This window comes from Cygnus atratus, chromosome 7, assembly GCF_013377495.2.
Source record: "Cygnus atratus isolate AKBS03 ecotype Queensland, Australia chromosome 7, CAtr_DNAZoo_HiC_assembly, whole genome shotgun sequence".
Taxonomy (NCBI): Eukaryota; Metazoa; Chordata; class Aves; order Anseriformes; family Anatidae; genus Cygnus; species Cygnus atratus.
In genome coordinates this window covers 28,482,411-28,495,945 of record NC_066368.1, presented here as the reverse complement: position 1 = coordinate 28,495,945, position 13,535 = coordinate 28,482,411, and the positions used below count along the sequence as shown (strand labels likewise).

The window sequence follows — 13,535 nt, the reverse complement described above, 5'->3', positions numbered from 1 at the left end:
ATCATGAGGGCATGAATGTTCAGTGAGGGAGAGTTCAGGTTTAGGATGTAAATTTGTGCCCTTCGCACTTGGGAATTCATTCCTCAGGTACTGGCTTTGTCAGAGTGTGTTACCATCTTGAACACACTTGTTTCAACTAGCTTAAGCGGGTGCTTTGTGTATAAATGCCCTATCAGCACTGGGGAGCTGTGGGGAAATGCATCAGTATGTTATCTTCATGGCCACACAGGGCAGAAGAGAGAGAGAAGCCAATGGGTACTATCTCAAAGCCTGTAATTCACTGCCTGCCTTGCACACTGGAATGCTTCAGCATGGATTAATAAAATACCTATTATTCAATTTGAGAGCTCCTGTTCAGCATTAGGCTTTGAAAACGACCTTTTACATATAAACCAGTCTCTTAGGTCCCCTAGTAACAACACATTTGCAGAATACAGTCTCTAGGTCAGGAATTGATTATATTACCCATATCTTCCATGTATATATGTTTGTGTTGTTGTTGTTGTTGTATATTTTTTTTGTCAAAATGAGAGCTAGTGACTACAAAAATCTCCCACAAATCTCACACATCCCTTCAGCCTTTGCATTTGGCCATAAGAAGTGATCCCATATATTAAAGACAGGTTTTACATCTTCATATCTAATATTCTGATTCCACACAGGCATTTCTCATCTGCACCATGGGCTGAGGCTATAGTTGCTGCTCAGTTGACTAACTTCAGTGTTCTGGTCAGTTAAAACAATACATTATTCTGAGCGGTACAATAGCCTAGAAGAGTTATTTGGAAAACACAGGTGCATGGTAAGAACATGATCTATTTGAGAATGCAGCAATATGAACACAGTGACGAGCAGAAAAAAAAAACAGAAGCCTCAATGCATGAATTAAACCAAAACCTGCACACAATGAGTTTAGCTAAGAGCTTTTACACCTCACTGCTTAAGTGTTACAAACATTAAAAATAAACGTATTGCTAGGCACAAAGGCTAACTGAAGTGCCACAAGTAAATTGGACCCGGTCACTTCTTTACCTACTACAGAAGAAAAAAATGCAGTTCTAATGCTAGTGACCAAGGACACAAACAAAAAAAACCTTCAGGACACTGTCGTCCTTCTCTTCATCAACTCAAGACCTTTCTACTTCCAAATGTGACCTGGGAACCTAATCCCACTGTGACCTCTGGAAACCTGCAGTTCCTGATGAGGCTCACATAGACTCCTGCACATCTGCACCACAGAAGGTCGGACCTAGCAGGGGCTGTTGGTGGAAGGGAGGGAACCAGCTGCCAAATGAGTTTTAGATTCCTAGGCACCACTGAAGCCACACCAAGCCACCAGCACCAAGGATTGAGCTGGGATGTACAGGTTGTTAGTGCCAATAGCAGAAATCCTATTTAGAGGAACTGAAACCATAAGGTTTTATTACCCTGCTCACAGATTTCATGCCACTTTGCAGAATGATAGAGCTGAAATCTCAGCTAAAAAGTTCTACCTTACTCCCAACAAATAACGTGCTAAATTCGATGCAGCATCCTCTTTACTCAACGCAAAAGTAATCTGATGTGGTTTTACTGAATGTGACAACTCAAATACAACTTTCTTTGTTTTAAAGCCTAAAAATACTTCTTTTCAGACTAAGGGTTGACTATCAATGCAAATCAATCATTCCACAGCTGAACACATGGCAGAATTTAAAAAACAAAAAAACCCCACCTCATTCCTCCTGTCTTCACTTTCACTATCAGCTATTTCTTCCAAAGTATTTTGATATTTGACTCTTTTGTCTGATATTTAATTTTTTAGTTGCAATAATATAACTATTCTCCACAGAAGCAGCAGCAAAAGGACTATTCCAGGAAAGTGGAGGTAATTTGATTTAAAAACTGGGAGTAAGACACTCAGAAAATTAGAGGATTATCAGCAACAGCTCAAAGAATTTTTGAAAGCATTCTTAATTGTGAAGTAGAAATTGTTAGTGGGATAACAAGAAAATTATCTGAAAGGATTAATTTCCAGTCACAGGAAATAAGAGGAAGAGGTTTAAGTTAAGTAACACTGCAATACAAAAATGCACAAGTACCTTCTTCAACATCTGACAAATATTCAGCATCACTGAGTATTTCAGGGGCATTGGCTTTACGAACTGCATGATTTAAATAAACAAAATAATTAAATAAAAGCATAGACTATCAATGAATCAAAAACAATGTAAAACAATGAATGTGCAGATACCATATCCAACTCATACATTTTTTGTTTGTTTTTAAACAAATACTACTTCCAAAAACAACAGACTGAAAAATAAGTTACAAGTTTGTTTTTTTTTTTTTTATTTTCAAATACCTTCATCATCAGACATATCGAGAACTTCATTCATCGTTTCAGGTACATTCATTTTGTGCTTTTCTGTAACAGTCTGTCAAAGAAAAAAAATACTTCAGAGCTCACTAAATTTTTCTTAACATTGTAGTTATTTCAAAAAATTAAACACAAGGTAGGATGCGTTTTTATCTGCAGTTAGCAAGACGAGATTTGATTTTTTTAAAGCTTTTTATTCCCTTGCTTTTCATAGATAAATAGAACTACAAATTAAAAAAAAGCTACATTGAAATAATACAGAAATATGCAATATTATATTTATATAAGTCAAGGGTTTTTATAAGAACCCTCTAAAAAGTCATCTAAATTTAAAGCAGGAATGATCGTCTATATTTCAACTGTAATGTTATTCATTCTGAGGGACCTGTTTCGTCTTTTTCATTGGGATCACAATCTTTTTAGGTTGGAAAAGACCCTTAAGATCATTAAGTACCAACTATGCTGTAATTTGGGAGCAGGGTTGAAGATTGTGAAGATTTTCAGAGGTGCCTCGTCAGTAATCGTGTGTTTTTTCCCCACAAATGAGAACAATTGTAACCACATGCAGGCTAAATGATTCCCCTTAAGGAATTTGTGCATGAAAGACATTCAGAAGTGGTTGGTTTTAATCCTGATGTTTACGTTGATTCAGACTCAAAAACCAATACAAAAAAAATTAGAAGCAGAAAAAAAGATATTCTGAATGCCTGAAATCTGTTCCTAGAATACCCATGCATCCCACAAAGTACACAACCATGCACATTTTACTCTCCAGCTGGGGCAGAGTGCAACAAGCACTTTGGTAAAGTTTTAGATCATGCAGGAGACACTGCGGGGCTAACATTCAAGTAGTGGCATTCAAAAAATTAAACAAAACAGTTCCATCTTTGTTTATATTTTTAAACCACCATCACTTCTCATCCTTCATATACAAATAAGAAATCATTTGTAAGTTTAGGACAGAACAGCTTTTCTATCTTCATTTATTTTAAAATATTTCAGGTTTTCTATAGCCTCATAATTACTTGTGGCAGTTCATGTTTCTTGGGCTACTGCCATCACTTGAACCAGCAGAAGAGCGCCTGCATGCTCAAACATCACAAAACTTATAAAAAGCCTCACAGTATTTCATTCTGTTGAAATTACTTGCACAGCTTTTTAACATGTTGCTGTTAAACTGGTAAAATCACAGGACTTTTTTCAGGCACTACTGGATTTTTATTGGTGTTTGAATATAAATCAGAGTAAACTAACTATGCTCATCCCTGGTTTCATTGAATTTACCTTTCAGAGTTGTTTAGTCACATTACCCCAGAAATACCCTCAATAGTTTGAATTTTTAAGATACTCAGTTATAAATCAGATTTCATGATTAGGCTTCCAAAGTCTGCCAATTACACACTTTGACTGATAAGCCACATATTTTGGTTTTCGTGCAAATGTTTCTGGGCTTGAGGGTAGACATTCACAGGCATTAATACAGGCCTTTCAGCTTCTAACATTGCTTCTAAAATAATTCACAGCTTGATCTACCACCTTTTTACTCTTCTACATCTACGGAACATAATAAATGATGTCGCTTTTGTGGCACAAACTCACATAGCTTATTAGTTCTGCAAATTAAGAATGACCTTATGATATCGGGAGTTTTTAGCTAACAACATGGTTTTACTTCTCTTGCAGCTATCTAGTTGTATACTAGGCAATCATTCAAGTTTATGCTACTCTGGATAACCTTCAACAACAAATTTGTCAGGTTGTAGAAAATTGTTTTGGAATCTTTCTAGAAAGAAAGATGTCCTTGAGAAAATCAAGAGAGAGGCTGTAACAAAGAATTATTATTATTTCCTGGCATATTCCTTTGTATTTTATTGTGGCACAATTTTATCTTCTATGTGGTGGATTTTATGTAAGCTACTGTATTACAAACCACAGCCAGGAAAGTCACAAGTAGTAAAGGCACATGAAGCAGAACTAAAACCTGCCTGTCTTCCCAAAGGTTCACTATATTGCAACCACCTGCTTGCACCAACAGACCACACAAATGGGTGATGACAAAACATAGGACATACAGTAAACATTTTCCATCTCTGAGATACATAAAAATACGTACATACACATATTTCTCTTTTTAATCAGAAAAAAAAAGTTGCAGAAAGGAAAAAGTCAATTTGGAGACAATGCTCTGAATTTATGTTCTTAATACTCTGTTCTGGCTTAATTACTACGGTGGTTCATGAAAGCTCCTCACCTTATTATAAAGCAATTTGGCAAAATGTTAGTGAATAAGTATCTTTGAGCAGTATTTTAGATTCTGTGAATTGCCATTTTTCTGCTGGCAATATTTGACCACTGCCGCTAATCTCCCTTGGCTAACACTGCAGCAGGCCTTCTTGAAAGCCAGGACAGATGATCTGGATATCATGTACATGTCAGTGAATGGGAGCTGGGGTTGCGGAAGCTGACTTTGGCTGAGTACAGAAAACAGGCCTTAGCCATCTTTGAGAATAAATCAGATCCTAGGCAAAGGGGAGCTTCTAAGAAAATTCCAACCACTTTTTTTTGGTTGAAATAGTTGCTCTTAGAACAAATACAACCCAATACACATCATTCCTTGGCAAACTGCACTCTCTTAAAAGGGAGAAGCAACTTCAGTTTACAGAAGCCTCTAGGAATGTCTTTTCACAACTATAAATCAGCCCCAATTCACTTCATTTGTGACATAAACAAGATGCACTCTTAGAAACACAGCAATTATGACTAGTTATTTAAACTGTCCATTTTCTGCTTCATTGGTATGTCTACCTTAAAATATATTACAGACATATAATAATGCCTACCTTAAAAATGTATTAGTTTTATCTGATTTAATATCCACTCCATAAGCACTAAAAGGATAGGTAGAAACTAGACTGAAATCTCAGTAGACAATTAACTAAACAAAACTGAATACACTGGCTTAGGAAAAACCCTTCCATCCAGTACTGAAGCGAGCTGTACTTACAATTGTAGTCATGGTCTCTTCTGTCACCACCTTCAATGTGTCAACGACTGAAATGTAGCCAAGTCGCTTTGCGATGGCAAGGGCAGTGTTTCCATTCTAGCAATTGAAACATGTAAAACAAAAGCTGAATGTTAGCAATAGTAAGTGTACAAACTATTAATTAGCTATGGAAAAATGCACAGTAAAGGCCACATAAATGTTTGCATGTCAGTGACTGAAAAATACATTTGGGGTAGTAGGACATGTAACTAGGTTTTTAACTCTTTACAGAAATGGGATGAAAAGGAAAAACACTGTCCAGATGTTTGCTGTCCTAGTTTTGGAAGAGACAATGGAGGACATGGAGGACACAGAGGCAATGGGAATATGCTTCCTTTGCTCTTTTCCTCTCCCTCCTCACATTTCCCTTGCTCCAACACAGCGGGAGCACAATGCTTTACACAGGATGGGATGACCAAGCAAGCCTGAGCAGTGGCCTCTCAGCACTTACCACAGTGAGCTCGTTGGGTGCCGCGCCGTGCTGGAGCAGGACGTTGATGATGTGGGTGTGTCCCTGCTGTGCAGCCTGGTGCAGCGGCGTGTACCCATTCTGCAGGCACAAGGAAAGGGAGAGGCTGCGTTGGGCACAGCACACTTGTCACCCCCACAGAACAAGTGAGGCAGAGGCAGAAAACTCACCTTCGTTTTGGCATTGACTTTTGCAGAATGTTGCAGAAGGAAGTTAACAATCTTTATGTTTCCGTAGTGGCAGCCAACATGCAAAGGAGTGTATCCCATCTAGAATGGATGTAAGCAATTAGCAAATGTGACTAACCCCATGCATCCCCTGACAAAAAAAAAAAAGACATGAAACAGCAAAAATCCTGTCAAACTTTATTTCTTTGTCTTTCTTTTCCCATGAGAAGAAATATGCAACTACGGAAAAACATGCCTCTCAAGAATACCATTTCAAGTCCCATTTGTTGTGAACCTCTCTGCCTTGTAATTCTGTAATCTTCAACATATGCAATGTTGATTAACAATTTGCTTTCCTCTCCAATGCTAAGATCATCAGGTCCCTGGGGTGAGCCTGTTTTTTAAATGAATGTGTGTATACTGCCTTGCACAGTGAGGTTCTCATGCTTGATGGGTGTTCCTACAGTGTGATAACAAACAAGTAAATAAGTAATAGCAACTTACTAAAAACCAGGCCTGCTGAGGGCTGCCTCAATATAGGCCAATGTGCAGCCCATCCATTCTGACTGAAAAATCCAAAAGGTAAATCTGAAACCATGCAAGTGATGTGCCATATTTGCAAGAACAACATAATCCTACCAAAATTGGAACCCCAGCTTTTAAGTTAAGCCTCTAAAACAACCAGGTTTAATTTTTTCATGTGTCTGGCCTTGTGTTACACAAAATAGAAGAAACTGCTTTTTCGTGGCAACTGTGAAGATGGGAAAGTTGAATGTTCCCTATTAGTCCCTGCTACTTGGTTTTCATTACTAGTGAACAGGCTAAAATCATTTGTCAACATTGGGACTCGCCTATCAAATGCTCTAAACACAACTAAATATTTTTTATAGTTAAGTGTTTGGAACTTTTTCCAAAAATGCTTAATAGAAGGAGATTATGTATCACTTTAAAAAAAAATGACTAAAAGGGTAGCAAACGAGGGCTTGCTAGGCTGAGTCTGAATTTGCTCTTTTTGAAATCCACACACTTTAAGTAAGTCAAACAGCAGGTTGAAACCTGTTAATTGTAATAAACACTTGAATCAAGAGTTAACATTTAACATACAATAAAACAAAACAAAGAGGATCAAAGTTTGCTTTTGCTGCTCTTTTTCTAATCTCTTAAATTACTGAGAACACTGTTAACAGTTTAGAACAGGCTGGACTTATTTGAGATTCTTAACGTAGTAGAAATGATTAGATTATCTGTCTTGAAGTAATTATCTTTTCCTGCCTTATCTTCCCTTCAAGACATCATTATCTCTTCTTCCTTAACAAACATACTTACAATCAATCTAGAGTTGCACAAACAACAGTTCAGGAGATGGCCACCTCTAAACAGTACACTTGCTACGTTTTTCCCCACATGGAGAGAAGCTGCTTTTCCCAGAATCTCCCCCCCCAGCTCACACTGATAGCTCAATGGCTTTCCAGCAGATCCTTTGCTTGGCTCCCAGAGATGCGCTTCCCCTCCTCTGAAGGTGAGTCATCAGGATTCTTTTACGCTGGAAAGGTCAGGTTTCAAGGGCCCACTGGCTCTGAGATGCCAGAAGGGTCATATCAGCCAGCGTCCACATAGAGATTCACCATTTTGTGAGCTAGATGAAACTACACTGCCAGTCCAGTATGTCCTTTTGCTACTCAGTGGGGATTCCAATGTGGTATTGGACTCATGCTCCATTACCAGTTTTTAATGGAAAAATTAACTGCTAGTCTGCAAAAATCGTATCAGATATGAGGAACACAAATACCCTGAACACTTCATAAAATACACTGCAAATGTGCTGTGCTGTTAATTTGTAAGAATTCTGCTTTCAGAAAAAGGTAATAGGTGGGGCCATCTGAGAATATTTATTCCAGTGGCAGAAAGATCAGTAATAATATTGTTGGAGAAACGTGGACATGATGCATGCCTTGGCTCCTGGTAGAATGCAAAACAGCCGTATGGCCAGAAGATTTAACACTGAACCACCTGGAACTAGATCCAAAAGCCAACTTTGTGTATAGAAACACTGAAAGATGGATTATCCTCTTATTGACCAAGCTCCTTCACTCTTTTGCTCCAAGGGGAAAAGCCTGGTGCCCAAGAGGCACAGAGTTAAAAGCCATAGCCTGGCATCCTTCGTTCGTGTGTCCACCTCAGTGAGGTGTGGCCAGGTCAGACACCTTGGTCAAAAGCACTGAGGAGGCAAGTCCAAGGTCTACCGGGAGTTCAGGAGCCAGCCCTACACTACATGTTCAAGCTGTTTTAAAGAAAGAAGACCCCTCAGATGTGAACTATTTCCACTAGAGAGAAGTTTCAGCTATCTGTGGGTTTAGATGCACCATTTTCTTCGTGTCGCTTTGCCTCTGACACTACTTCACTTAGTAGTGAACCCAATTCACCCAATTTCACTTATATTTGCAATGATAGTATAGATGGTAGCCGTGCCACCTACTTGAAATTACGGTGCCTATATTTTCTTCAGTTAATTACATACCTATTGCCATCTAAAAAAACTACTAGCACTGACAACCAGGACAAGTTAATCATTGCAAGAAACAGTGACGGATACAAATTCCATTGGCATCAGCAGAATGATTTTTTCCACTGACTTATACGAACATTGGATCAGATGCCAAATGACTACAAGGAACTTTTCCCCAGAATAGTAGTCATCATGTAATGAATGCTGCAACCTTGTCTTACAGTTACTGTTATTATAGGGCTAAGAGCTTCCAAGCAGTACCCAGGATCTGAGTCTGACAGGGCTCAGAACATACTCATGTACCTCAAACACAGCTTCCAAAGACAAATTCAAACTAAAACAGGCAAACTACCAAAACATCAGTTCAAAAGAATGCAGTGAAACCTCCTCATACAGGAACTTAACTCCCTACAACCCCTTCAAAATACAGGCCTCTTGACCTGCAATGTCAACAAAAATCATACATTGAAAGATCAACTGGGGAGATGAAATCCAAAGTCAAGGGCTACCTGCTGGGAACTCTCTGCTAATAACTCTAAAACATTAAAATCTGGAGAGAGTTGGAGAGCCAAGACCTGCTGATCTCAGCTCTCCCTTCGAAGTGATCTATAAAGGCTCCTCTCTACAGCCTGTAACAATGAATATTGAAGAATGAACTATCAAAACCCTGGTATTCACTGCACTACAACATCGATTTCCTCCTACAAATGGCATATAAAAGGTTTACTTGTGGTACCTCCATAAACGGCTAGAAGAGTAATTAGTGATGTTCTATGTTACTACTGACCAGCCCACTGTTGAAATCTGAGATTAAGTGAAAGCTTTCCCTCTTTCCCCTCTAAACGTGTGGTAGAAACTGGGAAGGCTTTAAAAGCCCCATGATGACATTTCTGTGGTGACACAGTCACTATTCTTCCCACCACAACCATTGGTGTCCCAGAGCTGAAGCAGTCTCTTCATGAAGCCCTCGGCACCACTGGCTTGGCAGCTGGAGACGTCTTCACTGAAAGGCAGCTTCTCTGCACAGGAGTCATGCACATCCAGGGTAGTGATGTGAGCACCTGCTAGCCTCATGGCAAAACACCAGTTTCCCCATCTGAACTCTCTGGAGGAGCCTGGGAGCTTTCTTTTAAGTTTCAAGTAACCTGTGGTCACATCACATTACGTTTGATGAGGCAGTGCCTGATGCAGCACTCAGTCACTGATGGCAGAGTGACAGAGATATGACACAGCAGGTCACATCTCACTGAGCATGCTAGACCTCCTCAGCCACCAGAGGACATCTTTCATGTTAACAGTCACCAGTGAAGGCACTGGTCAAAAATAATGCTAACTATTAGCATGTCTTTTCAGTGCCTGAGACCCAGAAAAGATACCCTTTGCTTCTCAGATACAGCACAGACTGCTATATTCAACTGTTTCTATCTCAGGAAAGTAAAAAAAAAATAATTGTATTTGTATCCCAACATCCTCACTGAAAACTGATATTCTGTTAACTTTTCTGAAACAATGGCAGATTCCGCGGTTATGCAACCAAATTAACTATAAAAGCAGTAATTCTTGCTACTTGAGCATGCTACTTTCATTCTCTACAGAAATGTATCCGGGAGGCTAAAATATTTTGCTACAAGAACTACTAATAATTATTAAGGAAAAAAAGAAAAAAAGCCCTGCAATTATACAAATAAGTTACTTCCAAGAAAATCAGGCCTTTTGTTTAATACAGCTCTAAAGCACATCACCTGGCAGTCAGCTGCCATGCTGCTTCTAGTTGTTCTTAAGAATGAGCAGCAATATGGGAGTTAGCAGCTGGGAAGGGTTTATCAAAAGTCACAAGAGTAAGTGCCAAAAAAGATCAGAAATACTTAGCTTTTCTACTCTAACAGAACACTCAAACACAGAGCACCCCTTATTTTCTTGCCCTTGTATTTTTTGAGGGAAATTATCACAAGCGTTGTATATCATGTCAGTGTATTGCTTTAATATCCTCCACTGGCAATAGCCATAAATCCTAACAGCTTGAATTACTGCATCTTTCTAGTCATGCTGACTCTCAAGCTGCTCTGTTTTTGTTTTTCTGCTATAAATGTCAGACAATGAAGCTGCAGTATTAGCGTTGGTTAGACCTGAAAATGCTCTAGTTCTAAAGATCACAAAGGCATCCAGCCTTGATCCAATGAAACAAACCTGTATGTATGTACACACTTCACAGCTTTGCTGAATCGGGACCTAACGTATTGAAGTACCTTACAAAGGTTCTTTATCTCAGATTATTAGGCTAGACATTTCCACATAAACGCCTGGGTAACAACTGAGCACTAAGAGCCAAGGAGAGACAGATAATGTACTATGAAGATACCATGTCTGAGCATTTGTTCTATGTGAAAGGGATTCTTCTGGACAGCACTTCCCACCCTCCCTGCTCCTTCCCATCTTTTTCTGCACTTGAAAATTAGGTATTCCAGTGGAAAAATAAGATCACAGTTATAAGCCACTGTAGCACTCAGGCTGGTACAGAGTTCCTGTTGGAAGAGAGCAGGCAGAGCTGAATAAATCTGAAATAAAAGGCCCAGCCCAACCTGCAAAACAAATCACGACCTCTTAGTCACCCTTATCTCCTACCAGCATTACAGTTTTAGAAACAAACACAGTTTTATGATGGCTTTGTCAGCCAGACAGTCGTCAACCAAGGACTATGAGACAATCAGTTCCCCTGGCATAGGCCCAAGTGCAGAGTAACAACTGCTTGGCTAAAATGACCTGCACAGAGATAAACGCTCCAAATCTGCTCTTCATCCTTGACTGAACCAGCGCTCTTCTACCATTGGGCTTCTTTGGCCAATCCATCACCTTAATGCTGTATCCTACTATAACATTATCCAACAGGGAAAAGAGTTGAAAAATAACATGTGGAGACTTGCTGATTCATGAAATGGTGTTTACTTGTGCCAACTCTCAGCACATAAGCCCTGCAACAAAAACCAACATCACATGTACCAGTATAGCTTTTATGCACTCAACATGATCACCAGGAGAAGGAACATCTGCTTGCAACCAGGGCTTCAAATTCATTTTTAACTCCCAATATGATGTGTTAGATGAGCACTCCTTGCTTTAACTTCCTTGCTTTTGCATGATACTACATAGCAGCTTCAGTATCAAATACTCTTACACACATAAATTCAGGCACTTGAATAGAATGTCAGAATTGACAAAAACTGCTGCCTTTGTAGCAGGGCCCTACCATGCCTTCTGTAAACATTATTTTTTTTTAAACCTTTTTAAATGTGAAGGACTCTAAAGCTTCACCACCTGTAGTGGTGAACCACGAAGTTCTGGAAAAAATTTCTTGAGAGGGAAACCACCCCAAGTCAGAACCACAGCTGCAATGGTTACTGAGAGTAATTTGTATAATGCTCTCAAGTTTTAGAACTAGAACAGATCTTAATCATACAGACCAATCTCCCACATAAGAGATTTTCTGTAGTATTACATTTTTTTTCTTCCCTGCTATAGCTTGAAGGTACCAAATATGTTTCTGTCCAATCTTCCCTTTTCATCCCCAAATAACCCCAAATCATGTGTGTGGCCCTCTGAACTTGAAGCAGGGATAAGAAGTGTTTCCATGTGTTACAGCTGCAAACTCTAGATGTTTTCATAGGGAGTGTAAGTTATATATAAACGATGATTAAAGAACATGTATCAGAAGTGGAAGATGATAGCTCACTGGTCCATACCCAACAAGTTTAATGACCTACTGAGATACTGTGTTCTCCCTTCATTGACAGATACTGTACAGGAGTGACACAACCAACACTTACCTAACCTGGAAACACGATGATGAGTGAATCTATTCAAAGAAAAAAAAAGGCAAAAAAACGTATTGGCTACTCACCTAGCCTACAATAAATGAGGTAACAAAAACATATGGATGCGAAACAGAGAGAAGAAAATGAAAGGTTAGTGTTGACACTGCTGGTGGCACACAGAGATCCCTAATACAATGCCACTAAGCTGTGTGGCTTGACTTTTTGATACTTAAGGCACAGATGGCCACAGCCCTGCCACTCTATGCCCAATGTAGTGAATCTGAACTGTATATGCTGGATGGCATTGTGCAAACACACAAGCATAGCAACAGTGTTTTTGCAGCCCACTCAGCTGTTGCTGGATCTTGCTCCCCAGTGTCTCTGTTCTTAGGGACAGCACGCACGGACATTTTATATTTCCCAGACATTTTAATTCCACAGTTAATCCATCTCAGAAAGAGAGCCTGCAACTACAGAGTTGCTATATTACAAGCCAGTCATCTAAAACCTCACCTGCATAGAACAAGAGGTCAAGGCGTGGCAGTTCTTAAAGCATAACACTTTTTCCTTTGCTGCAGCAGTTCAAAGCTTGCCAGCTATTCATAAGGAACTCAAGATGATCATCAGTTTATCCAGAAACTATCCCATGCAGAAATACATGGCACTGCATTGTCACTTGCCCAGTATCACAGGCCACAGTGAGTGGATATCTGACAGAGGACCTCCATGTGGCTGACTGTGTGGAGTCTGGAGACAGCACTGCAGGGCTCACCCACTGCAAACCTGGCAGATGGGACCCTGCTGAAGCCAGTGAAAAAGCATCAAGCTCACCCCACTCTAATGCAATCCTACAAGGCATGTGGATGCTTTCTTCCGAAGGAGCAGATGGTCCCATACAGCAGAGGGTCAGCTAGCATGGTCGGGAGAAGGATAAAGCCATTGCAGGTGTTCTTCACCATGAAGGCCTACAGCATTAATGATTCACATTTTCCCAGACATGCGATTTGTTACACTGCAAAGCAATTCTGCTTAAGTACACTGGGGACTTTGCCTGATCTATCAATCCCTGCTCCACTTCCTGACAACTATGGGGAAGTCCCATGGAAACAAGCGTATACTGGTAAACTGTTGTTTACTTGCACTAGTTACATACGTAACTGAAGAAGGAAGGTAAAACACAAA

At 39.7% G+C, this 13,535-nt stretch overlaps 1 protein-coding gene across 1 annotated transcript in view; it reads right to left on the bottom strand.

Moving 5' to 3' along the window:
* The window catches only part of ANK3 (ankyrin 3), a 144,056-nt gene that overhangs the window by 78,251 nt on the left and 52,270 nt on the right, over positions 1-13,535 (bottom strand). Inside the window, exons 17-21 of the mRNA XM_050711894.1 lie at positions 6,042-6,140; positions 5,854-5,952; positions 5,364-5,459; positions 2,345-2,417; positions 2,082-2,144 (exon numbers count right to left, since the gene is read on the bottom strand). Of these exons, the coding sequence (XP_050567851.1) occupies positions 2,082-2,144; positions 2,345-2,417; positions 5,364-5,459; positions 5,854-5,952; positions 6,042-6,140 (430 nt within the window). The remainder of the gene's footprint in view (positions 1-2,081; positions 2,145-2,344; positions 2,418-5,363; positions 5,460-5,853; positions 5,953-6,041; positions 6,141-13,535) is intronic.